Genomic DNA, 27,352 nt, shown 5'->3' on the forward strand with positions numbered 1-27,352 from the left:
TTATTATTTTTTCTTTTTCAATTGTATAAAACATGGTGATCTTAGATTTTTTTTGGCTCTAGTTTTAAACATAACTCTAATGTTGTGTTTACCATTTTTAAGAACTATTACTATTTTTCTTAAAAATATATAAAATACATTATGTACTACTGGTTCTTTAAGACATATTTAGCCACATTTAAATTTTTTTTAATAATTTATAATTTTCACCAGTACTTCATCTTCTGCCATTCATTGCCAACAATAATGTGATGGTCCTTGTGACTTATCACAGACATTCTTCCAGGTGTGACAACTAGGACTACTACCTAGTCTAAAATGTTGATGGCACCAATATTCAAATCTCATTTCTGAATCAAGTGGACTAAATTGAATTTCAGCAAATTCTGGTTGTTCTGTGACATTCTAATCATCTGCTTGCACCTTCACATTGGTGGTACTTTAGTAATCCTATTATATAACCACATGCTAAGTCAGCAACACTAAACTGTATTTAAACTGCATGTAGTGTATTGGAAGTGACTACCCAAGTGTGAACCAAATAACTGGGGGTTGAGGTGTGGAATCCACATCATACAGAGGAATGACTGACCCTCTTTTTTCACTGGGTAGTACTAGGTGTTAGATGACTGGGCACCCAGTATGCAAACCATCAATTTGCTTATTAGAGATTTAAAGTAATAAAGCCCATGTTTAGTCTCCAGAGCTGAGATCTGCAACCCCCCCCCCATCTCTCCTTTCATGTAGTATGGGTAATTTCTTTTAAGGTTATGATAGGCATCATGGCAAGATCTGATACCTTAAATTTTGAGAATACAACTTTAAAATGGTTTTAGCAGGTCAACTACTAGATAGTTCACCTGTACAAATGATCGGAAACTTTCTGTAAGGCATCTGGATCAGCAAATATGTAATCTCTCTGCCTCTACCCCGCGAGCTAGTAACTGGAGGGAGTCCAAGCAGTATGTAATGGTGGTATTACCAAGACCACATTAAGTCAAGGAGCTGAGTATATTCTTGCTGTCAGTATGCTCTACGGCTAATGGGGGGGAACCCTGGAGTACACCAATCAACAAATGAATGTCAGTATGCTATATCCAAAAATTTCATTAATCATGTGAATGTGAATTAATAAACATGTGGTCACACGTGAATTAATAAAATAAATTCATCCATAACATGTGTATGAACACATATTCATGCAAAATAGAATGACCTTTTTGATTTCTATTCCTCTTTCCCTTGGTTGGGTTACTGTTTTAGATCTTATCATTAAATTTTCTGTGATCATGTCAGTGAAATTTTTGTTGTAGGGATTCAATCCTTAATTCCACATTCTTCTCTAAAATCTCCTCCTTTATCTAAACTTTGATTTTCCAATACCAAGACCATTCAAGGTAAGAATTTTTGCAATTCGCTTGTATTCAAATCTCCAGCTTTATTTTCTGCATACACTACTGCTTGCAACAATTGTAAAATGATTTTTAATCGATCCAAAATCAATTTGAACAGGTGAAGAGTAGAAAACTTTCTTCTTGTCCAGTTGGTAGTTGAGCCTTTTAGTCTCTTGCTAGAGCTATTAAAGACAACTTCTCTCCATCTATACTTCCACCTTTATTACAACTTGATGGTTCTATGGCATCTTCAGATAAAGATAAAGCAGATTTATTAGCATCCTACTTTTCTTCCGACGGGCGCCTCCGTAGCCAGGTGGGAAGGAGCAGCAGTGCATAGCACACACTTCTTGATTAGACCGGGGTTCGAGCCCGTCACCACCAAATACGGAGGACGCGGAAAGGTCAGGGAATGACCACCGCACCGGAGCAATATGGCCTTAGTTGCTAATGCTCCTAAAAACCAAACAACAACAACTTTTCTTCCAACTCTTGTATCAATGATCTTGGCAAATCATCTCCTGCCATACCAAGTACCCTCCACTCAGTGCTTCCTGTGGTCTTCCAACAAAAGGATGTTAGAAGAATTTTGGACAATCTTGGTGCTAAGAAAGCTTCAGGTCCTAATGGCATTTCTCCACTTGTTTTCAAAATCCGTACATCTGAGCTTGTAACTGTTGTGTGTCACGATTATATACTTTCTTATATCATTTGTGTTTTTCTTTCTGCCTGAAAATTTACTTACATCAAGCCAGTTCTTAAAAAATGTAAAAAATCACTTCCTTCTAACTCTCACTCATTGCACTTACTCCACTGTTTCCAAAGTAATGGAGAAATCCATCAACTGCCAAGTCTCACACCATTTTGAAACCCATCTGATTAATGATTTCCAATCTTTATTCTGTCAGTTCTGATCCATTGGTGATATATTGGCTTATGTTATTCATCATTAGACAAATTCAATGGAAAAAAGTGTGCTCTTGATATTGCCAAGGCTTTGGTCATGTTTGGCATAAAAGTTTTCCAAACAAGCTTCATTTTATGGATTGCTATCTGTTTTTTTTTACAATTGGGCAGCCAGTTTTCTCTCTGACCACTTGCAGCTAGTGATGGTAGATTGCTTTCTGTCTCTGACTTCTCAACTAATGGTGTTCCCCTAAGGTTCAGTTCTTTCTCTGACTCCTTTCCTTTTTGTGTATATTAACAACCTGCTTCTACCAACTGGAAATCCTATTCATAGTTTGCTGTTGATAGCACACTACATTTCACCTTCCAATTTGAGAAACCTTGCCCTGCAGAGACAGCTTCAACTTCTTCAATATCTACCAACAATTCCTTAAATGGTGGTGTCCAGGTAATTTTCCAATTGGATGAAGAAGACTTAGTCAATCCTTCTAGACAGTCCCATCTTATTTCTCAAAAAACAGTCTACTGCTCCTATGCTCATCTTCAGTGACACCAAGATTTCTACACAAGACCACAAATCTTTATTAGATATTACCCTGACTTCTAATCTCTCTTGGCATAAGCACATTAAAAATATTGTTCCCAAATCTGGGGTGGCGACTCCACAACTCCTAGACTTTATTCAAAAGAGGACAGTCATGTTAATTAATGATCTCTCTCTCTCTCTCTCTCTCTCTCTCTCTGATGTTTGTTTTCTACTGCATGCTTTTTCTATAGATATTTCCATGGGCACTGTTCTAAACTGCCCAGAGAATGTTATTTACCAAAGTGTGTCATCTTAATCATGAAGTTTGGCTGAGATACTGTTATCATCTGGGTTTGTTTCTCATTATTGCACATACCAATGGCCAACATTCCTGGAAAAATGACTGTTATGCAGTACACTGACATTGTGGATAGCTTCAAAAACTCATTCTACACCTCGTGCAGTATGGTTTGGGCCTTTTTCTATTTGAGAATGATAGTGCACCATATACTTCACAGCCTGTAATGACTTAGTTCGAAGATATATATATATATGCAGAAGCTTCAGTGATCTTCAGAGCCCCTAAACCTTAACCCCATTCAGCACTTTTGGAATGAAATGAAATGCTGGCTTCAGGCTTGGCCAACATGCTGCAATTAATATCTGAATTGGCTGCTGTGTGAAGGAGAAATGTACCAAAATACCACTTTTCTGTTATAAAAAAATTGATTCCATTGGTTCCAAATGAGGATACAATCTGCAATTTAGGCCACAGTGTACCAACTCTAAATATGATATCAATAAAAGATTCTTTGAAATATGTTAAGTGTCAAGCTGATTTTGGCAATATAATATACAGTATTGCTATTTTTTTTAAAGAATACAACAGACATATATATAATTATTAGTTAGTTATTTGGTTTTTTTTAAGGAGCATTAGCAACTAAGGCCATATTGCTCCGGGATATGCGGTCGTCATTCCCCGACCTTTCCGCATCCTCCATATTTGGTGGTGGCGGGCTCGAACCCCGGTCTAATCAAGAAGCGTGTGCTATGCCCTGCTGCTCCTTCCCACCTGGCTACGGAGGTGCCATATATATATAATGATGTTATCAGGATTATAACATGGATGAGTTGGTCTTAGTACTGAAATGGATTTGTTAAATTACAAGATTGTACAAAGTATGCTTATCATTTACAACAGTGTTATAGATTTTTTTGCATGACTGACAATTCAGTTCAATTTTGGGATAAGTGAGGTCTAGCCTGTTATCAATTGCTGTGCTGAAGGATGTAAAATTTGATACTCATGTTTACTTTATCACATTTTACTTGATTGCCAATGAATTTATGCATGCTAGTCAACCCTACCTTGCATTGTGAAATTTTAAATGAAGTATCCAACAGGCTGTGCATAGAAATATTTGATCACAGAATTCTCACTGCATGGCATTAGTATTATACATGTTTTTATTGATTTATAATGTTATTAATGAGATGATGGGGGGTAACTTTTCTCTCATCAAATTTCTACATTTTTATTTCCAAAGAACTGTATTTTGTTGTGCAAATCTTGTGTTGTGATGATATGTTTAAATGCACTGTGAATTTAGTTACAATGAAGGAAATTTCAGACATTAGCAGACTTATAATAAACAGACATAAAGTACATAAACGTTGGTACTATATATATGATGATGTTGTCAGGATTTTATAATAGAAAGTAGTGTTTAGAATTTAACTATGGAATGTAATTAGCATTAGCAACTAAGGCCATATTGCTCCGGGATATGCGGTCGTCATTCCCCGACCTTTCCGCATCCTCCATATTTGGTGGTGGCGGGCTCGAACCCCGGTCTAATCAAGAAGCGTGTGCTATGCCCTGCTGCTCCTTCCCACCTGGCTACGGAGGTGCCATATGTAAAAAAAAAAAAATCAGTTTTAAAACTATTAAATTGCAGCTATGCAACTATTTACAGCTTTGAACAACATATTGTGACATACAAATAATAATGTAAAGATTGATTCAGTTAAGACTAACCAAGCCTAAATACCTTGGTTAGTCTTAACTGAATATAATGGGTTAACAGTTGAATTATATATTTAAAAAAAAAGATACTTCAGCACACCAAGGGTCAGCTTCCTGAATAAATACTGTACTCGTAGATGAATAATTCATTCTAAGAGGAGAACATGTATTGATTACAGGAATTTACTCAAGGAATAAGAGTTAGAAAAACAGGAGAGTCAATCTCTGCAAATGGAACTCGATGTGTTTCCTGAAACAAAAAACAAAAAAAAAATAAATAAATAAACAAGTAACTTTGATTTGAATACATTTGAGTAGGTCTGAAAAATATATCTGTTATGAGACAAAATAATGGCACAGTAGTCAACAAAAGGTAAAATTATTGCTTGTAAAAATCACATTAGCAGCTTCACTATTTAAAGCTGAAATGGTGTATTTAATGTGACCAAGAAGCCAAACAGCTTTCGAAACAATGCTATTTATACGAGCTGATGGATGAAAATCAGGACCTATAGTAACACTAAGATCTCTGAAATGATCAACAACTCTGACTTCTTTCTGATCAGTGTAATAATTCAGTTTTAGTACAGGTTTTAGCCAATGTCTGGGAAAAACTGACATGGATTGCACTTACTTGATTTAAAGACATCTTATTTAAAGTATCTATGTATTTAAAGATATTTAAGGACTTCTGCTGTCTCTTGCTCATGTGCAAATGCACATCAATTATTAATAAATGATTTATCAGAGATTCTCTCTGTATTATAATTTATTACAGGTTACCAACAGTATCCTTATTTGTTCAAGTATTTTGACCATTCTCCTCTATAGCCATTTATGTTACATCTGATGTCATCATATAGATGTCTACTTTCAAAATATGTTTTCCTATTTACAGACAGACCACATTACGAAGTATACATGATTATAGTAGTACAGAGACAGAATCCCTGATAAATTTTAGCCTATATGGAAATTTAAATTCTTCAGTTGTATTTATTAATATATTAGCTATTAACTTTTATTTCCATTTTACCTTTTAACTGAAATGTATATAAGGTACCAAGAACAGATTACAACTAATATTGTAGTATTATCTTGGGCTGGTCTGTCCCTTCTTTCAGTGCCGCAGACTCCTCAGCCAGGACCAAGTCTAGTAATGAATAATGGTTGCCGTGATAATTCTCAAAATGATATTCAGAAGCTTCAGCAACAACTTCAGGATATCAAAGAGCAGGTATGAGCTAGTGTATTGAATTTCCATTTATATATATTATTACTTGTAGCTACAATATATATTTTCCGCCTATTAAAATTACTTAGATTCCAAAATTCAAGTGATAAAAGTGATGTTAGTTGCAAACTTAATAACAAGTTGGATGACCATTGTCAAAAGTTAAACCTCTTCATGATGTGCCACCAATTTCTTGCTTGTCATAAATTAGTCACATATCCAGCATAAACTTCTGCAAGACCCACAAAAAATCACAAGATGCAACATATATTAACTTATATTTTACTTATATTAAATTTTACATATACTTTTACCTACATATACATATATTCATGGGGTATTAAGATTTTTTGACACAGTGCCACTTCGAAATAGAAAAGGTACTAAAATGCCACAGTATATTCCCTGGACCTTAATACAGGGCTCATAAAATCCACCAGCCACAAGAAAGTAACTTTCAACAGCTAGCCAGTATATTTTTAGTTTTACTGACCATAAATTTTAAAATTAATTAATATACAAGGTGTGGAAATAAAGTTCCTGAACCGGTGCAATAAAAAGAACACAAAGTGAAGTAGCTCAAAAAAATGGGTTTATTTTTTATTCAAAATAATCACCACCTGATTGAATGTAATTATTACACCATTCTAAAAGTTTCTGAAAAGAGTCAGTGAAAGTATCCAAAGAATGATATTCAGTTTGGCAGTTACATTTTTCTTTGTCTTCAACATCCTGAAATCTTTTTCCTTTGAGGGCAATTTTCATCTTGGTAATGAGGAAGAAGCCTGCTGGCACTAGATCAGGAGAGTAGGGTGGATGGTTGATCTATATAGTGCCATGTTTCTTTAGAAATGTCTTCACAACAAGTGCAGAATGGGCAGGGGCATTGTCATGCAACAAGAACCAGCTGCTGTCTTTCTGTAAAAATTGCAGCCTTACCTGTGAAATGCACTTCAATAGTCTTTGCAGCACCTGTATATAGAATGCAGTATTCACTCTCTCCCCTTCAGGTTCAAATCACATGTGAATCACACTCTGTTTGTCAAAAAACATGATAGTATTGTCTTGATCCTAGGCTTCTGTAAATGAAAATTTTTTGGGCCTTTTTGGTGATTTTGAAATCCACTGCATTCTCTGATGCATTGTCTGTAGGTCTTTCTTACTGAAACACCCAACACTCATCTTAAGTAAATACAGTCAAGGAAGTTAGGATTGTAAGTCTTTGCATGATGACACTCTTTGTTGCTTCTGCTTATTTTTGAGGCTGTGTGGCACAAATTTTGCACAGACCTTTTTTCTATATCTTCATGCAAAATTTTTGAATCATCTCCGTATTCATATCCAACTGATCAGCCATTATTCTGAGGGTCAAATGATGATCTCTTGCCACAATTTCCAGAACTTTTGTAACTCTTTCCTCATTTTGAGAGGTTGACAGATGCCCACTTCTTGGGTCATTGCAAACATCCTCATGTCCATCTTTGAACCACTTATACCATTCAGACACACTGGTATGACTTAACATTTCATCACCATAAACAGTTTTTAACATTTCATATGTTTCTGTTGCAGATTTTCCCAGTTTAAAGGAAAATTTGATAATTCTTTTGTTGCTCTTTTACAAAATCATGACATTGAACATTAATGCTGTTAAGAAAACTGGTTATTATTCACAATCTGTCAGCCTGCTGAACAGTCTCTATATCATCATCTGTTGGAGAAAGTTTGAACTACTACATACCGCTTATAACATACCACTTTATTTTCAAACTCCTCAAATGTGAGCACAACAGCAGCACCAGTCCGGGAACTTTATTGCCACACCTCATATATTTATGGCTCTATTTTAGCACTGAAAAGTAAATACAAGTTACGTATTAACATTTTAAAAATAAATAGTTGTAATAAAGTCTTATTGCAACTATTCCTCATAACTTGTTCCTCATAATGTGTTTAGTTTAGACCAGTGATTTTCAAACTTTTTTGACCATGGTCTAAAGTAAGAAATATATTTTACATCATGACCCAGTACACACATATGTATATACATATGCGATGCTTGTAGTGACCCACTAAATTGATTTTATGACTCACTAATGGTCGCAACCTGCAGTTTGGAAAACACCAGTTTAGACAATATCAAATTGTTATTATTTTTTTGGTACAGCCGCATAAAGTGTGAAAAGTAGGAAACTTGCCTCTTGTCCAAGTAGTGGTGGTTAACCCTTGCATTAACATACTTGATAAATATCCTATCATACCAAACACGTCACATTAAATGGCTTCCTTTGCTTTCCAGCAAAAAGGGAATAACCTCAATTCCAAGAAGTCTCCAGATTCTGATGGCATTTCTTTACTTGCTCTTAAGATCTATGCTTCAGAGTTATTTTCAGTTTTGTGTTGCCTTTTTTATAATCTCTTATTTTGCTGATACTTTTCCTTCTGCATGGAAATATACCCATATCTTGGCAGTTCCTAAAAAGGGGAGTAAAAACCTTCCCTGCATTTATCTTTTTATTGCACTCACCTTAACTGTTTTCAAAGTAATTGAAAGATTCATCTTACCACTAACTCTTATACTATCTTGAAACCTTTCATCTGAATTGCCAATGTGGATTCCATCAGCATAGATCCACTGGTAATATTATCGGGTGGGGAGGACAAATTAATATTAGTATTAATAAATGGTGCAAGGAAACAGGCTTATATGACATCAGCCAAAAAAAAAATTTACATTTTACATACTTCGTTGTGTATCCCTTCTAATAATTTACCCAATCCTTTAAATTTATTCAAGCATCCTATGTCCACAATGCTGAGTAGAAATCTTCCAACATTCAATTACTCTCTGTATAACAGCAAAGTTCTACATGTTTGCAATTTAAATTTATGCCCCTTTGTATGTGTTGCCTCAGAAAATGTAAATGATGCCATCAGCATTTAGTTCATGCAACCTTTTTAAAACCTTAAACACTTTACTTAAGTTGCCACGCATGTGCCTAGTTTCCAGCTGCTGCAATTTATATTATTTGAGTCTTTCTTCATAAGAATATCCATTTGTGTTCCGAACTAATCTTGTTGCTCTTCTCCTTCCCAAAAGATCTGTATCTTCCTTAAAATTATAATTTCCAAACCTGACCATTGCTTTATACCAGACATATCAAGCTCGTGGCACCCATAGGCTGCATGTAACCTCTGAAATTTGTTGTGTGCCTTCCCCTCCCATGTTTTGTTTGTTTGTTATTTAGTTTTTAGGAGCATTAGGAACTAAGGCCATATTGCTCCGGGATATGTGGTGGTCATTCCCTGACCTTTCCGCATCCTCCGTATTTGGTGGTGATGGGCTCAACCCCCCCCCCCCCCCAATGTGTTGTCAGTTTTTATGCTTTAATAGGATTTATCCTGTATAAAACCTTTATGAAAATAATGATAAATGCTGATACTTAAAGGAGATAAAAGCATCTTAATGTAAATAAAATTTGTAACTTGTAAAAACCATCATAAATGTTAATCATCATGAGATAATGTATTTTTGCACAATGGGATATCTGTAAAAATATTTATTATATTTCTCAATAATACCATTGGTTGACATGCTATGTGACACTAATGTGGCTGGTTTTATGCAATGAGATAATCACCTCTTTATCCTTGCTGGCAGAGTTCCTGTATGCCTAATGCATTCTTGGAAAACTGTATGTTAACCAAGTACACTAGCTGAATGTTAATTTCCCATAATAAACTGTCATAACTTGCTGAAGATTTGTGAATAGATTTTTTTATAATGAAATATGAATAAATATAATTACTTTACATACCTAATAAACTAATCCTGTTTGTAAAGTTCTAAAAATAAAACTGACAAGTTGCCTTTTTCTCTTCATAAAGAATCTTACAGCAAATTGTGACATCATGATTTCTCTTAAATTTGAGGTTTATCCCTTCTTCAGTTTGCATGTGTGCCTGCAGCTGAATCAAATTGCCAGTCCCAGAGTCATCTCTGTAAGACTCTAGCTCCAACATTTTCTTGCATTTCTTGAAAATCTTCAGTCATAGATAAACTGTGGGCAAAACTTTCTTGAACAACTCATCATAGTGGATTGCCTGATATCTTTCAACCTTGCAGCAGTGATTTTTACTGTGAGATATCTTTCCAAAATGACTAACTCGTGCATTAATAAAGTTAATTTAATAAACACCATGCCTTCACCACTTTCAGCTCTTGTTATTTTTATTTTTGCTTCAAAAATAATTGAACATCTTTTCTTTTTCACTCCACCAGTTCCAAGAGCACCCTCACATAGAAGTGTATTTTACCACTGGGTAAAAAAAAACTTCTACAAGTTATTGTCCACTAAAACTATGTATGAAAACTGAGAACGCTTAGCACAACAGCAATATGCTTGAGACTGCTGAAATTATACTAAAAGAAATCCAAAACTATTGTTTCGGTTTCACTTGCAGTATCATTTCAACAGTCCCAAGCCTTTTTAAGGCACATTACTTTTAAGGTACATTTGCATCTAATGTCATAAATAAATTAATTAATTTTCTGTTTTATACTCCTGATAATTATGGGATCAGAGATAGACATAGTTACAATCGCCATTTACAAGGATAACAAAATAGTGTACCAAATATGTGAAACTGTACATATCATTAACAGAACCTCCCACGAATCAGTTTAATAGTCTGTCTGCACTGCTCAGAGTACTTCATATTTGACTATACAATTATCCCTAGGTTTCTTTCAATTTCAACTGCCTTTTGCTTGGTGTTACCCAAATTGTACTGTTTTGGAATTACTGCTACCCAAATGCAGTTTTCTTTGCATTTATCAATGTATGACTTTGTTTACTGTTTTTCATCCATCTGCCTAATGTTGATATTGTTGAAGTTGCATACTCTGACTAATGACATTAAATATCAGTAATGATAAGGAACCCAAACACCGAAGGCCCTGAGTGCCAAGCGATATTAGTGACTACAGCACCTTTTCATAGTAATTATCTGGTACGCTTCACTGTAAATACGTTTCTCCTGAGTTTGCAAGTCCATTAACTCTTGAGTATTAGAATTAAATAGATCTATTCAAATAATATAACCTAGAAAGGCAAGTACCTTTCTTTAACCCCCTTTTTTATTTTTAGTTCATACTAACCTTCTCTTCATTTGGGTCACTGCTGAAATTATACTACACGTGGAGGCACCGCTCTTGCCTCCACGTGGCAGGGCTGGTAACCTGAGAGAAAAAGATAATCTCCCAGGACCAAAAGAGCACGTCATGAGTAAATCAAACTCTGACTTATCTGGGCTTTTCTTTTTAGATGTCTGGGGTGCACCTGACTATGCCAGGTGCACCCCAGACATCTAAATGGAAAGATGGTTCCATTGCAGGAACTTCCAAACACCTGAAAACAGAGACACATCCAGTTCCAACTTTCTTGATCGTTCACTCAACAGGAGAAAATGCAATTGGTAAACTCTCACCATTCAGCATCCTAAAAGGAATTAGAAAGTAGAGCTGGATCTCCCAAGTCCCTAAAAAGACTGAGGTCAGGAGATATTCATATCAAGACCTCTAATGCCAAACATTCTGAGTGACTTTTGACCATTAATCCCTTTGCAGGTTTACCAGTAACTGTGACACCCCACAGATCACTGAACACCTCTAAAGGAGTGATCTGAGACTGGGATTTATTAGATGCATTTGAAGAGGAAATGCTAGAAGAACTTAAAGATCAAGGAGTAATTCAAGTCAAGAGAATCTCCACCAGAAAAGATGGCAATCGGACCCCTACACAAAATCTCATCTTGACATTTAACACACTGCATCGTCCAACATCCATTGAGGCCGGATATCTGGTGTGCAATGTCAGACCATATATTCCAACCCTGCTATGGTGTTTCCAATGTCAGAAGTATGGACATTCCCCGACAGCTTGCTAGGGAACCCCTACTTATGCAAATTGCAGTTCAGTAGAACACGACTGCAAAGCCTGTACTGTCCTTCAACCAATATGCCCAGACTTTCATGTGTTCTAGCATAGGCAAGGTGGTCTTAAAAAAGACCACCTTGCCTATGCTAGAACACATGAAGGCTGGAAAAATGAAAAACTTATTCAGAAGTATAAAACAAACCATAATGTTTCCTATCAAGAAGCAAAGTGGATCATATCACCACCGACCCATCCAAACAGACCTACATACGCCCAAATCACCAAAAGATACCAGTCAACAGCAATGTAAACTGAATTATCAGTATCCACAAAAGTGGGTACTGATAATTTCTTTCTTTCTCAAATTATGTCACCCTGTACAGTACAACCCAAACTCAAGCAGACAATACACCAATATCCATACCTCACCAAAAACTACACCCCCCCCCCACCCCCGGACCAAGAAGGCAAAGAAAAACAAATCAAAACTTCCAGACATCAAGAGGAAATGGATATTAATGAAAAATCTGCAGATGATGGTGTCCTAGAAATTTTTGTCGAAGAAAACATGGGCACAGGAAAGCCTCACTTTCCAAAAAAAGATAAAAACAAGAGTGAAAAACAGAGAAGTTCAACAACACGAAATGTTCTGAAAGCCTAACAAGAAACAAATAATGAACACGATAATTCAGTGGAATTGTCGTGGTTTCCGTGCCAATATTGATGGCATATATGATCTTACCTCTAAATGCCAATACATCTGCCTTAAAGAGACATATTTAAAACCTCAAGATACACCAAAACTGTCTCAGTATAATATCTTTAGAAAAGAGAACTGTCCAAAATACTGCACATGGTGGTGTAGCTGTTTTAGTAAACCCACACATTCCTACCAAGCGTGTCTTACTGAATTCTCCCCTTAAGGCTGTAGCAGTCCACATAGCTGCTGATATGCATATGACAATTTGCTCCTTGTACCTTCCACTTACTTATAGCTTTCAACAAAATGATCTAGATAATCTCATAGCTCAACTCCCCACACCTTTCCTCATTCTGGGAGATTTAAATGGTCATCACACACTATGGGGCAACAACAACCTTCTGCTCCTAAATGATAGGTCACCCACATATGTTCACCTTCCTTCCGGAACAGATACTGCAATAGACTTGTCCTGTTCAGAAGACCTATATCCTACCCTAAAGTAGACAATAAACAATGATCCACTGCACAGTGATCATTTTCCCATACTAATTTAATTACTAAACAAGCCCTCTTATCATTCTACTAAAATTCCACAGTGGCTCACTGATAAAGCAGATTGGCAGACATATAAAAAACTAGCTAAATTTGACCCAGAAATAATCCAAGAATCCCCACCAATGAAATGGTTGACTATGTCACAAAAACAATATTACATGCAGCAGAAAAAGTCATACGAAAATCCTCTTCAAAATTGCCGATAGACCCAAAAATTTGGTGGAGTGATGAATGCTGTGGGGCTAAAAAATGCAAAATAAAACATGGAATACCTTTTGCTGCAGTCCAACTACAGTTAATCTCATCCAGTATAAATGTGCCAGAGAAAGAGCAAGGTATGTTAGTAATAAAAAGGCAGATTGAATCCACTTTACTTCAACCATCAATCAAGAAAACTCCTACACATGAAATTTGGAAAATAATCAGAAAAATAATGGCAAACACCAGACGACTCCTGTGCCTATCATGGAATGGAGGGGACAGAACATTTCTGACCCTTTTCAAATTGCCAATATCTTAGGGGAAACTTTTGCCAAAGCATCAGCAATAGAAAGTTACACACCAACCTTCGATTTAAAACAAAAACAGAAAACAAAAATTAAACTTTTCATCAAAAGGGAATAAACAGTATAACCTACCATTTACTATCCATGAACTGCATAGAGCTCTGTCAACATCTAGATGCAGAACGTTAGGACCTGATAATATTCACTATTCAGTGATACAGGAACTAAGTGCTGATCTTTTTAATAGATTTTACTTCATAGAAGATACGTTCCCTAAACAATGGCATCATGCTATAGTCCTTGCATTCCTCAAACCAGGAAGAGATCCAACAAACCCCACTTGCTATAGACCCATTGTCTTGACCCTCTGCATAATTCTTGAAAAGATGATAAACTGTTGACTGATATGGTTCCTAGAAAACTTTAATCTCCTACATTCTGCACAATTTGGTATTCACCAAAACAGATCGACTCTAGATATACTAGTAAGACTAGAGAACTCCATTCGGAATGCATTCTTCAGATCAGAACAGATCAGATCCAATATCAGTAAAGCTTATGATTCCATGTGGAAGTATGGCATTCTCCATGAATTACATCACCATGGACTTCAAGATCATCTACTGATTTTGATACAGAACTTCCTGTGCAAATGCACATTTCAGGTTTGATTTAAAACTTCCTTATCCCGAGTATTGTTACAAGAAGAAGGTGTTCCCCAAGGCTCTGTACTCAGTGCTACATTTTTCATAATTGCAATAAACACCATTGCTGAACAACTTACAAAGACTATTGATACAGCACTATTTGTAGATAATCTTAGCATTTTGCGTAATGTGAAAAACATGAATACTGTTGAGAGACAGTTACAAGGGGCAATAACTAAGATCAGTTCATGGAGACAAACTAATGGCTTTCAACTTTGTCCCCAAAAAACATTGTGCATCTATTTTTGCTGCCGACATAAACTCCATCCACATCCGGAACTACTACTACTGAATGGCCAACCAATAGCAGTTCACCCACCATACAGTTCTTAGGAATCACATTTGACAATAAGCTTACCTTTTTAGAGCATATTAAAAAACTAAGAACATCCTGTCAGCAAAAGCTAAATATCATCCAGGTTCTCTCAGCAACTAAGTGGGGAGCTGATCACCTTACCTTGTTACGATTATACGGAGCACTAGTGTATAGCTCAGAAAGACCTGGTGTCCTTCACTGGCTTGACCCTATCCATCGTAGTGCAATACACATTGCCTTAGGAGCATATCGCACATCTCCGATACATATTTTATATGCTGAAGCACATGAACCACCTCTCTCAATCAGAAGACAATATCTGATACTATGCTACACATATAAAATTAGATCTATGAAATACACATATAAAATTAGATCAGAACACCCAAATACTTTTCACATCACAGCACAGGAGGTTATACCAGAACCGCCCTACTGCTAACTGTCCTTTGGGTATGAGAATAAAACACCTCTTAGAAGAACTAAATTTAACCTTGGACAATGTGGCACGTATCCTCCCATTCTCTCTTGCTCCTTGGAACATCACTCCATCTACATGTGACTTACACCTTCATAAATGGAATAAATCTACTTTACATAGAGAAAATTTCTTGCAGCTATAGCATGCAGTAGTAGACCACTTTCCCAACTTTGTTGTAGTACATACTGATGGAACAAAGAATGATGCCCACGTTGGAATCGCCGCAGTTTTTCCAAACATCACATTAATGTATCAGTTCAGTATATTCTCTACTGAACTAATAGCAATTCAAGTTGCACTGGATTACGTTGAGTCCTCTGATATTAAAAACAGCATAATTTTCTCAGATTCTTTAAGTGCACTTCAAGCACTAAAAAACACCATGAACATCACCCACCCAGTCATGAAATAAATAATCACCTCTTTGTATATCTTATCAGAACTTGAGAGAAACATACTTCTGTTGGGTCCCGGGAAATTCCTGGAAATGAACTAGTGGCCAGTGCTGCCAAATCGGCTAACATACCACCCGACAACAAGTGGAAAGTACCTCATCAAGACTATAGACCAATAATCCAGGAAAAATTCATGTACCAGTGGCAGTTATCATTAGAAAATCAACCTAATAATAAACTTCGAAGTATCAAGCCAAACCTTGAGCAGTGGCCTTCCAGCTTCAGTTCAATCCGACAACAGGAGGTAATACTGACTTGTCTGTGAATAGGTCACACAAATATCACTCATTGTTATCTTTTAAGAAGGGAGATACCCCCTTAGTGTCATCACTCTAACACTGCTTTCAGTGAAACATTCTTGTCGAATGCATAAAATATACAAGAGAACGCCAGAATCTTTTTACTCCTACCACAACAGAAGACCCTCTTACACTTACTCCACTTTTGTATAATAAAACAAAGGTCTCAAGCATTTTTACATTTCTCAAAATTATTAATGCATACCACCTCCTTTAATGTGTTAAAAACTACTGGTACTAGTTTTACAATTAACTCTATCTTAAAAGAAATAGCATACATACTAACCACACGTATGGTGCATTATCGACATACATGCCAGTGTGCCTAATAAATCCCTAAACAAAGAAACAAACCCAACACTGAACATTATGGAACCCCATTTGTAACCAATCTCTGTTTCCTTTTATGTAATCATTTCTTTATCTGCTATAGTATTTTTCTCTTAAGCTATACAAAAGTCATTTGTAAAGAACTGGTTCAACACTCTACTACAATGTTGATAGGATCACCATCCTCTTCACACCAGGTGGAAAAGTTCTGAGTTCGAATCCCGTCAATGATGGGAGGAATTTTTATGGATTTTTTTCACAATGTGGCTGAGTTAGTTGGTCTCAGGTGAAGGTAGTATGATTTTTTTCTCCCGGAAACTCGGGTTTTTCGTCCAGCAAAACAGAAAATCAGCCTCAGAAAACACTCAATTTACAGACAATATACAGAGAGCAACATGGCCTTAGTTGTGCTTCTAAAACCAATAACAACAACAACTTTACTACAATCTAAATTATGTAAGAATTATTCTTTGCATCCCATTCTTTGTAATAATTACATAGTGACTAATCATTCAATTCACCATTAGAACCATCCTTCTGAATAAAAGACATTTGCACATCTCCAGTCCGTACAGACATCACCTGAATCAAGCATGCTTCAATTATTATACTAAAGACTAAATTACCTCTTTTGCTGCTGCTTTTAAATATAGTTTGATAGATTCCATCAACACCAGATGCCATATTTACTCTGAGCTTCATCAGTTTCTCTTCTAACCAGTAGTCAAATGATTTTATGATAACTTTTATGATTTTATTGTTTTCCAGTACAGTTTTAAAAATCATTTAACTCTTAGTCAGTATTACATAGAATATCAGTATCCTCATTTCTAAAGGATCTTCACATGTGAATATAGAAGCACAAAGTATTTATTCAGTTGGACAGAAATCTGTAGAGAATCATCAGTAGTTATGTGGTTCATCCCTTTTCTTGTAATGTTAACATAAAGCAGAAAATTCCTTCTGCTTTTCTTTGTATTCTTATCCTGAGGTGTCTCATAAACTATCTTTAGCATGCCTAACCACTGAATATCTTGATCACAATATGATTTTCTGTCTCTTGACAAATTATATAATTATCCCATGCTTTTTTCTTCTCTGCTGCTAAATCTATCAGTTTATCTGGCATCCATTTTGATCTATTCTTTGAACAGTACTTTGTCAATAAAAGCTTAATAGTGTCTAGAATCACTTCCCATTTGGTATTTGTTAAAAATCACATGGTCCCAATGAAAAAAAATTTTTAAATGTATATAAGACCATTGTAATCATCTTTATGAAAAAGAAACAAAAAAAACCTTCTCTCCCCTTCCCTCTCCCATTAAAATTAGTTATTTCTTTGAAAAAATCACACATAACTTCAGTACACTATGATCACGGCTGTCTGTTGTTTCTTTAATTGAAGATTTTTAGCGCATTAGCATTAGTAGAGGTATACGATGCAAGAAAGCAAGCTTATGCAGCATCAGCCAAAAAAAAAAAAAAAAAAACCTCCCATTTCACCACTCCATTTGTTCCAAATGCCTGCTCAGCTCAGCCTTAAATTTATTTAGGCTATCAACTTCCACAACAAAAGATGGAAGTCTTCCACCAATCAACTACCCGCTGGCTAAAGGCAAATTTCTGCACATCTATTCTACAACTGTCTTTCCTCAATTTGAATCTGTACTTGCTCAGGTTCTTAATCTGAGCAAGACGTAGAATCCCATCAGCATTCAGCTTGCTTAAGCCTTTCAAAGCCTTATACACCTCAATCAGATCACCTCACAGGTGCCTACTCTCCAGGCCCTGCAATTTGCAGAAATTAAGCCTTTCTTGGTAAGAGCACTCCTTTGTTCCCCTCACCAATCTTGTTGCTCTTCTTTGTGCTCGTTCTAGCATCTCTACATTCTTCCTAAAATAAGGCCTCCAAACCTGTACACAGTACTCTAGGTGTGGCCTGACCATAGCTTTGTATAACGGGATAATAACCTCCCTGTATCTGCTAGCAAAATTCCTATATATCATTGACAAGACTCCATGACCTGCCCTGGCAGCCCATCTGCACTACTCAGCAAACTTCATATTTGACTGCACAATCACCCCCAGGTCTTTTTCACTCTCCACTTCTCTAGTGTACTACCACACTGTTGGTATGTTTCTCTTCGGTTATTGGTACCCATATGCATTACTTTGCATTTGTCAATGTTAAACTTCAGTTGCCATTTCTCAGCCAATTTGCCCAACTTATCTAGATCCAGTTGGAATAGCATACTGCTTTACTGTCATTAACAACCCTACAAACCTTTATCATCTGCTAACTTGGACATTAAACCTGATATACCTTCATCAATATCATTGATAAATATACAATGGGCCCAACACCGAACCCTTGGGAACTCCACTAATAACATTTGTCCACGAAGAGCAGTGTCCATTGATTACCACTCTCTGTCATCTCCCACTCAACCATGCCTTTATCCATTGTAGCAACTTACCCTTAATGCCATCTCACTCAAATTAGTACAGCAGTCTTCTATGTGGAACAGTAGTAGTAGTAGTAGCAGCAGCAGTAGTGGCATGTGATGCAAGAAAGAAAGTGTATGAGCTTATCATACACTTGCTTATCATACATCAGCCAAAAAAAAAAAAAAAAAAGCTTTCCTGAAATTCAAGTATATGATATCAAAATTATTTTTGGCATTCAGTTCCATTGTGACCACATCATAGTATCCAATCAAATTGGTCAGACAAGACCACCATTTAACATACCCATTCTGTGTCTTAACTATTACTACAGTCTTGCCTAGATGATCCTGCAATGCTTCTTTAACCAATGATTCCGTTATTTTCCCCAGAACACAAGTTAAACTAACAGATCAATAGTTACTTGTGTCACCTTTTGAACTCCCTTTGTGAATTGGTGATACATTTGCACACATCCAGTCCATGGGGACCTCCCCGGAGTCCAAGGAAGCTCTCATAATTATGGTTAAGAGTTTGCTTACTTCCTTTGCTGCCTCCTTTAATATAACTGGATAGATCCCATCCACTCCAGGTACCTTTTTTATGTTTAACTTCAACAATTTCTCCTCCGCTTTGCTCTCAGTTATTACAGAATCACTTAGCTCCCTGTTAGAGTTTTATAAACTTCTGGCACTTCCCTCATTGAATAACTCCTCATGTGTGAATGTAGATGCAAAATACTCATTCAGTTTATCAGCGACCTGAGCATGATCATCAATAGTCAGACCCATCTATGTTAAATGGTCCAATCAGATGCATCCCTTTTCTTCTAGAGTTTTACATAAGTAAAGAACTCTTTGCTGTTTTTCTTTGCATCCTTTGCCAATGATTTCTTGTAATCTGCCATAGGCTTCTGTGTCACCTGATACTTTATATGCATCCCATACATTTTTCTTCTCTGCCACAAGCCTCATTTAGGCCTAAACCTTGAACAGTATTTCTTAGTTGTAATGAAAAGCCTAGTAGCCTCCAAAATTAAGTCCCTGAAGGCTTCCCATTTAGAATTCAACGTTGGTAACATCATCAGTTGATCCCACTGTACAAAATTTAAAAACTGTCTGAGACCCCTGTAGTCACCTTTACGAAAGCAGTAGGCCTTCCCTTTAGTCTTGATGGTAGTTACATCTTTAAGTAATTCCCACATAGTACATTGTGATCACTGTCATCCAGTGGTTCCTTTATCTGCAAATTCTTAATTCATGAATAATCACTGCTGATAATCAGATCAAGAGTATTACTCCCTCTGGTTGCCTCTCAAACATATTGTTGTAGAAAACAGTCATCCAATAAAGCCACAAAAGTCTTGCTAGTGTGCGAGTGACCAACCCACAAGTTCCAAACGATATCTGTAAAGTTAAAATCCCACGTTATAAGACATTCTGATTTACTGGCCCCCTCTATTTCTCTGCACAATTGCTGATTGTACTCATCAGATTCATTAGACCTATAACACACACCTACTCTCATTTTTCCTTTCCCTGTGCTTATGTTACACCAAACAGAATCTACATTGATTCTGTTTGGTGTAACATAAGGTGTCCACCAACATCACTTGGATGTACTTCCTTAGATTTTATGTGTTTCTTAACTAACAGCATAACCCCTCCTTCCTTCTTGTCTTGTCTATCCTTTCTGTACACATTGTACTTCCCAAATTCTAATTCTGCACTGATTATGTCTGTGTGACACCACATCTCTGATATCCCACAATATCTGCCTTTGATGTCTTGAATAGCACTTTAAACTCATCAAATTTATTATCTATACTCCTAGCATTGGTGTACATGCAAGTATACATGCACCTGTTTCTACTCTTAGTTACCCTAACACAGTCCATGTATTTATTTATTCCACTATGACTCCCAGCAGTCCTGGAAATCTCCATTGCCTTGCTTTCCAGGCTGCTGCTCATTCTAATAGAAGCAGTGCAAGAATCACTTTTGCCTCCGCCTGCGGCCACTGTTAACCTTTTAGTCTGTGTATTCCCCCAAGCTAGCAGTTTTCCAACCCACTTAACACTGCCTCAATAGCATCAGCAAATATTCTTGCAACCTTTCTATTTAAGTGTACCCCATCCCTGTAGAAGCAGTCTCTCCTGTCAACAAGCACAGACCAGGCTTAAAAAAAATTCTACCCCCTTGAGCCTTGCACAATCTCTCCAGGGCCGAATTGATCGACAAGGCTGTCATCATATACTCCCTCGTATCGTGTCTGGGCAGAATTGCACACACTTTCACATTCAAACCTAACTCACAACTGTTTTTCAACATTGACCTGTACTTGTTGAGTAAATCTACAGATCTCTTACTCTTAATGCCATTAGTTACAAGGTGTACAACAATATCACCTTTTGTGCCCTTAAAAGATGATATCTGCTCTACAACATCATTCATGTTTGACATACCCTGGTCCTGTTCCACCTATCACTCTTGCATAGTATATTCTCCATCTCCCTGACAATAGGTCACCAACAATAACTAGTTCCTTTGGGACCAGCGCATTCTGCCTTGGAGATTCCTCTGTGTTGCCTGATGCACAGGCTTGAGCTCTGCTGTTGAGCTGGGCAGCTGAGAGCTTGATGGGCCCCTCATATTAATTTCTTCGAGGGCATTTACCCTACATCTCAAGCTGTCATAGATGCCCATCAGAATGCTCAGTTGGCGCCTAATTTCTTGACACTCTAGACACCTAGCACACACACAAAAGCATCCTCCTTGGCTAGATCATGTCCTGTTTTAGAAAAGTCGTCAAACGTTTCACATTTCACACATTTTTTGAGACTGTGATGCGTTGGAGAATCGCCCTCTTTGTTTCTCCCCTGAGTCACAGCACTCTTGCTAGTCTGTGATCTTTGCTTCACAGCTCTAGTCTGGGTCATGATTTCTGGTTACATACAGTTTAATTGATAATACTATAAGCTAACAGATTCCTAATTGAGTGCTTCGTATTACGCTCTCTAGTTTTACTTTATACTGTACGCTATCGGTTTGCAATATATATACCTTATGCTATTTCTTATCGGCTACCATATGGCGGCTAGTTCAACAATATTGGCGCCAACACCGGGCATATTCTGAATCACTGCTGATAAGCAGTTCATGAATCTCTCCAATCAAGCTCCCAGCTTCTCAACTGAATGCCAAGCTCACACTTGTGCATCAGGCAACACAGTAGCAATCTCCAAAGCAGAATGTGCTGTTTCCGCAGGAGATAGTTATTGTCTGTTAGGGAAATAGAAAATATATTGTACAAATATGATAAGTGGAATAGGACCAGCTTATGTCTGCCAGAGGCAAAAAGTAGATGAGTAGAGTGGGCATCATCTTTTAAGAGCACAAAAGATAATATTGTTGTACATGTTGGCACTAATGACATTTAACATTTGAAGTAGGAGATCTCAGGACTTACTTAACAAGTAAGAGAGAAATGTTGAGAAAAAGTTGAGTTAGGATTTCAAATTTAAATTTGAAAGTATCTGCAGTTCTGCCAAGATATGATAGCAGGTAGTATATGATGAGAGCCTTGTTAATCAGTTCAGCCCTGGAGAGACTGAAAGGTTCATGGTGTAGAATTTTTCACAGCATGGCCTGTGCTTGCTAACAGGAGAGACAGTTCCTACAGGGATGGGGTACACTTAAAAAGAAGGGGTGCACAGGAATATTTGCTGATGTTATCAAGGCAGTGTTAGGTGGGTCAGAAAACTGCTAGCCTAGAGAGAGATATATAGACTAATAGATTAACAGTAGCCACAGGCAGAAGTGAAAGTGATTCTTGCACTGCTTCTACTAGAACATACAACAGCCTGGAAAGAAAGGTGTCAGATATTTCAAGACCTATTGGGTTCTTGTGGAACAAGCAAATACATGAGCTGTGTTAGGGTAACTAAGAGTAAGCAGGTGCATGTACACCAATGCTAGGAGCAAAGTGAATAAATTTGATGAATTTGAAGTCCTGGTCGTCATCAAATGCAGACATTGTTGGCATATCCAGATAGAATTGGTTGGGTTTTTTTGCCAGTGCAGTGAAAACCTATGGCTTCCTTGCACTATATGACAAATACTATTACTATTATTATATCAGAGTCATGGTATCACTCAGATATAAGGGATTCAGAATTTGAATATGGGTAGTACAATGTAGAATTTGAATATGGGTAGTACAACTTTGAATATGGGTAGTACAAATGTGTTTATGTTTCATGGCAGTCTCCAGGGTTTCGTCCATTAGCTGCTGTAGCATCTGTATAAGGTGTGCCAATGCCGGCAGTGTGGATGTGTAGGTTGTGTGTTTGTTCTGTTGAGTGTTTACTCAACAGAACAAACACACAGCTAATGTTCCTGGCATCTTTGCAGGATGCAACAGGGCATAGAATGAGTTTGTTCACTGCCCTCTACCTCCCATCCTTTGCCACATAGAGGCGCATCAGGGTTCATATTGCATTGATGGTACACCCAGGATGAGGTTCCTCCAGAGAGGAGCCTTCCCCTGGATCCCTAAAAAAAAAAAAAGTGAAAGTGAAAGGAAAATTATATGTCAGTGGGAGAAGTCAGGTTTTGGGGAGGGGAGGAGAAAAGTTTTAAGTAGTAGGGATGGAAGAGAGAGGCATCCCTTGAGAAAAGTAGAGTTAGGACTGTGGAACCCTTTGATTCCAATCAGGATTCTTTGGCTTGGCATCGTGCTGTGGTCTTTGTCATAGTGAGTGTCCAATTCGGTGTCCATCTGCATCTGGGTTCTGGTTAGAGTAGTAAGAATTCTTCTCCTGTGTTTGAAGAGACTGTCCGCAAAGTCAGCAAACAAGGTGAATCTTTGAGGAGTCGAGATGAGATTTTTGACATTTTCTTGATCATATACTTCAGTGATTATTTGTAGTTGAGCTCTTAGGTCCTGTCTCTGGTGATCTGCAGGGGCAGGGAGGTGAGTCTGTTAGTCCAAGAGAGTTTAACTTTGAAGTTTGCACTGCCATGTCTGATTAGCAAAAAAGATGGGTGAAGTCCAGGCACGAACCATGTAGTGTATTGTTTGCCGAATATTTTAGCTTCTGGTAGGAATTCGTATGTGGTTCTTCCTAGCACCAAGGCAGTCCACTCCCTTTTCCATTCATTCATCATTTCTTCAATTATTCTCTTATCTTCTTTAGTTGACATGTTCAGGTTTATTGCATAGTCTCCGTTTCTTGTGGCGAGGCTCTTCCTTCTATAGTATTGAAGTTGGTGGAAGGCTACTTCATGTTGGATCAGTAGCTTGCCGCATATGACCTGGAGTGCAACTGTGGACGCTGTTCTGCAGGTTCTCGAGATTGCAGGTAGGAAAAATCTTTGGGCCTGCAGTAGGTATTTCTTCACAAGGCTGTGTGTACAGACAGAATGGGATGAGAGGAGAGGTTATGTTGTTAATTAAGAAACACATAAAATCTAAGGCAGTACATACAGTGGACATGTGGGGCCAGGGCAATGTTGAGTCAGTTTGGTGTAACATAAGTACTGAGAAAGCAAAAATGAGAGTAGGAGCATGTTATTGGCTTAATGACTCTGATGAGTACAAGGAATATCTGTACATTGAAAATAGAGTAGGTCATTAAATCAGAATGTCTTATAATGGGGAATTTTAACTTTCCAGATATTGATTGCAACTTGTGGGGTGGTCACTCACACACTAGCAAGACTTTTGTGGATTTATTGGATGATTGTTTTCTAAAGCAGCATGTTTGAGAGGCAACTAGAGGGGGTAATATTCTTGATCTACTTATCAGCAGTGATTATTCATGCATTAAGAATCTTCAGATAAAAGAACCACCAGATGGCAATGATCACGGTGTATTGATGTCAGATTTACTTAAAGGTGTAACTAACATCGGGGTAAGGGGAAAGATTTTTGCTTTCGTAAAAGTGATTATAATGGTCTCAGACAGTTTTTAAATTCAATACAATGGGACTGATGATGATGTTACCATCAGCAAAATTTAAATGGGAAGCATTCAAAGAAATTTTTTTTTTACTGATACTGTATATTCTTACTTTCTTTGCATTGTTTGCTCCTAATAATACTAATACTAATTGCCTTATATAGTGAAATTATGACTTCCATATATATGTAAGCAAACATTCAATGTTTCATTGATAGAACACCGTGGATCTTCCTTGCTACCTACACTGTTTGGAGAACTTCATGTTCAACTGTACTATTAATTGCAAATTCCCCGCTTCTTCTCCTGTGTTTAGTTCAACCCCCACCAGGTGTATAAGTTATTTCAGAGTTATTGTTCCCCAATTGTAAGATTTTGCAATTTGCTGCATTAAATGCAGCAAATTGCAAAAATCCTTACATTTGGGGAACAGTAAGATTCCCACTACCCAATTGCAGTACCTAGCATTTATCATTTACAGGAGTATGTGGGATTACTTTTATAGAAAAAGGTAAATCATCAGCTGATATAAAACTACCTATTTCCATTTAGAGTCTGGCCATGGCCCTGTGATTAAGTTGCAAGTTTTGCATGCTATGTGTTTGAGTCTTCATGAAACCACTAAACAGATGGGCCATTGTTAATTGAGCACTGTTTGTGAATGATATAAAATTAACTAAAGTTTTGATGTTATCTTAGTCTTGATGGCTGTCCTCAAATGCAAACAATGTTATTTTATTATTTTTTTTTTAATCCCTGTAATGTGTATCATTAGCACTTCATAGTAATACAATAATGAAATGTAAATTTTCAGAATTTTATTGGTAGGAAAGTCATCTGAGTTATAAAAGCTGTTACCTGTATATTTGACAACCCATTAAATGTAAGAAGCAAAGTAAAAAACAATTTAGTCAAAATTCAAAGACAAGTAAGTGTCCCCTATATTATAAATAAACATACTACACTTTGTTATGCCATAATTTAGATTAATTTAATAAATTTAATTTATGCATGTACCTTTTTTACCATGGAAGGAGAAGGGAAAAATCTCCAAAATGTATAGTTGGTTAATGTGTAGTTAAATTAAATGCATTAAATATATCTAAATTATGATACAATGCAGTGTGGTCTGTTTATTTATCATATTTCTTATCCCTACATTTGCTGTTATGCTCTTGAGTCCTTTGTTTTGAAAAAGTATCCCTTATTTGCCCCTCTGTCCCCCCCCCATCTCCATATTGCTCCTTGATGAGTTTGGTACATGGAGTGACTCCAAATGTGGTTTCATGCTTGCTTCCGATGATGGTAAGTACCTGTTCTGATATATGATATCATCTGTACAGAATCTTTTTATCTTCTACTTAACAGTCCCAAATCACAAATGTCAAAAATAGATATTCTAGCAAATAATTATTTACTTTGCTTTAAAACTCTGCTACCCCTTTTCTTTGGCTTATTCCACTGTTAGTTACCATTCCTGCTAAACTATTTCATTGTATCAAATGCACTAAGAAAAGTATAGGAACAAGAAAACCTCTTATTCGTTTAAGATATTATGTAGTATAGTTTCTCTAATGAAATTTTGATTCTTAGTGTGTGTGTGTTAATTTCAATTTTCTTTGCTGTTATTCTTAGACAATGTGCCCAGTTTGTTTAGACCGATTAAAGAACATGATATTTCTTTGTGGCCATGGAACCTGCCAGATGTGTGGAGATAGAATGTCAGAATGTCCTATATGCCGTAAGCAAGTAGAGAAACGTATTCTCCTGTACTGATATTACTTGTGAATTAGAATTTTAAAACAAGTGCTCATGGGGCTTATTAACAGTTTGTTATAATAGTGTCAGCATTGACTTTGTCCAAAAGCCTTTTAATTTGATTGCAGATTACTCTAAGCTATTAATTTGATTGATGTGACAATTTTTTTTTTCAGTTCCCCTATATATGTATATATATTTCATTTCTTCTTCACATATATTGCATAATTTGATTATGTAGCAGTAAAACTTTTGTTAAAATGGGGAGAAGTGTGCCTAATTTCTATTTAAATTTTATTTCATTTAAAATCTACTCCCTCCCATGCAACCATTTCTGGTGAAACCAGTTTTGTAGTATGTATTATAATACAATTATTAATGTAACTAATTGTTAGAAAATTTATGTGATTAAAGTTCAGAATTGTAAAAGAGGGAGTTTGGTATGATTTTGTATTTGAGAGGGGAAAAAAATTATTCATTTATGAATAAAGGGTTCTGAGATAAAATGCTTAAAACTTTTTTACAAACTATGATATGATTTAGTAATGAATTAATCAGTCATATACTGCTAATGGCATTCGCAACAGAGGATAACAGTTCTGTCAGATTCTAAATGTAGATGAATACTAATCTTCAGCATTGAAATAATTGCTCAAATATTCAATTGGCATAGCTGGAAATTGTATTCTTTTGTCATTTTGGTGGATTAACAGTGTCCTTAAATTGTATTTTTTAATATATTATTCCATTTGTTTTGTATATAACCAGTATCATTTTTCACTGATAAGAGGCAAATAAAATCTAAGA

General features: G+C 36.6%; 1 protein-coding gene across 2 annotated transcripts in view; it reads left to right on the top strand.

The window, feature by feature from the left end:
- The window catches only part of mib1 (E3 ubiquitin-protein ligase mind bomb 1), a 501,099-nt gene extending 474,402 nt beyond the window's left edge, over nucleotides 1–26,697 (top strand). For both annotated transcript variants that reach the window (XM_090372633.1, XM_090372634.1), the window contains 2 exons: nucleotides 5,947–6,092; nucleotides 26,423–26,697. In XM_090372633.1, coding sequence (XP_090228759.1) covers nucleotides 5,947–6,092; nucleotides 26,423–26,563 — 287 coding nt within the window. In that variant the 3' untranslated portion in view covers nucleotides 26,564–26,697. The remainder of the gene's footprint in view (nucleotides 1–5,946; nucleotides 6,093–26,422) is intronic.
- The last annotated feature ends 655 nt before the right edge of the window (nucleotides 26,698–27,352 follow it).

This window comes from Mastigoproctus giganteus, chromosome 4, assembly GCF_048544385.1.
Source record: "Mastigoproctus giganteus isolate SK-2022 chromosome 4, ASM4854438v1, whole genome shotgun sequence".
NCBI lineage: Eukaryota > Metazoa > Arthropoda > Arachnida > Uropygi > Thelyphonidae > Mastigoproctus > Mastigoproctus giganteus.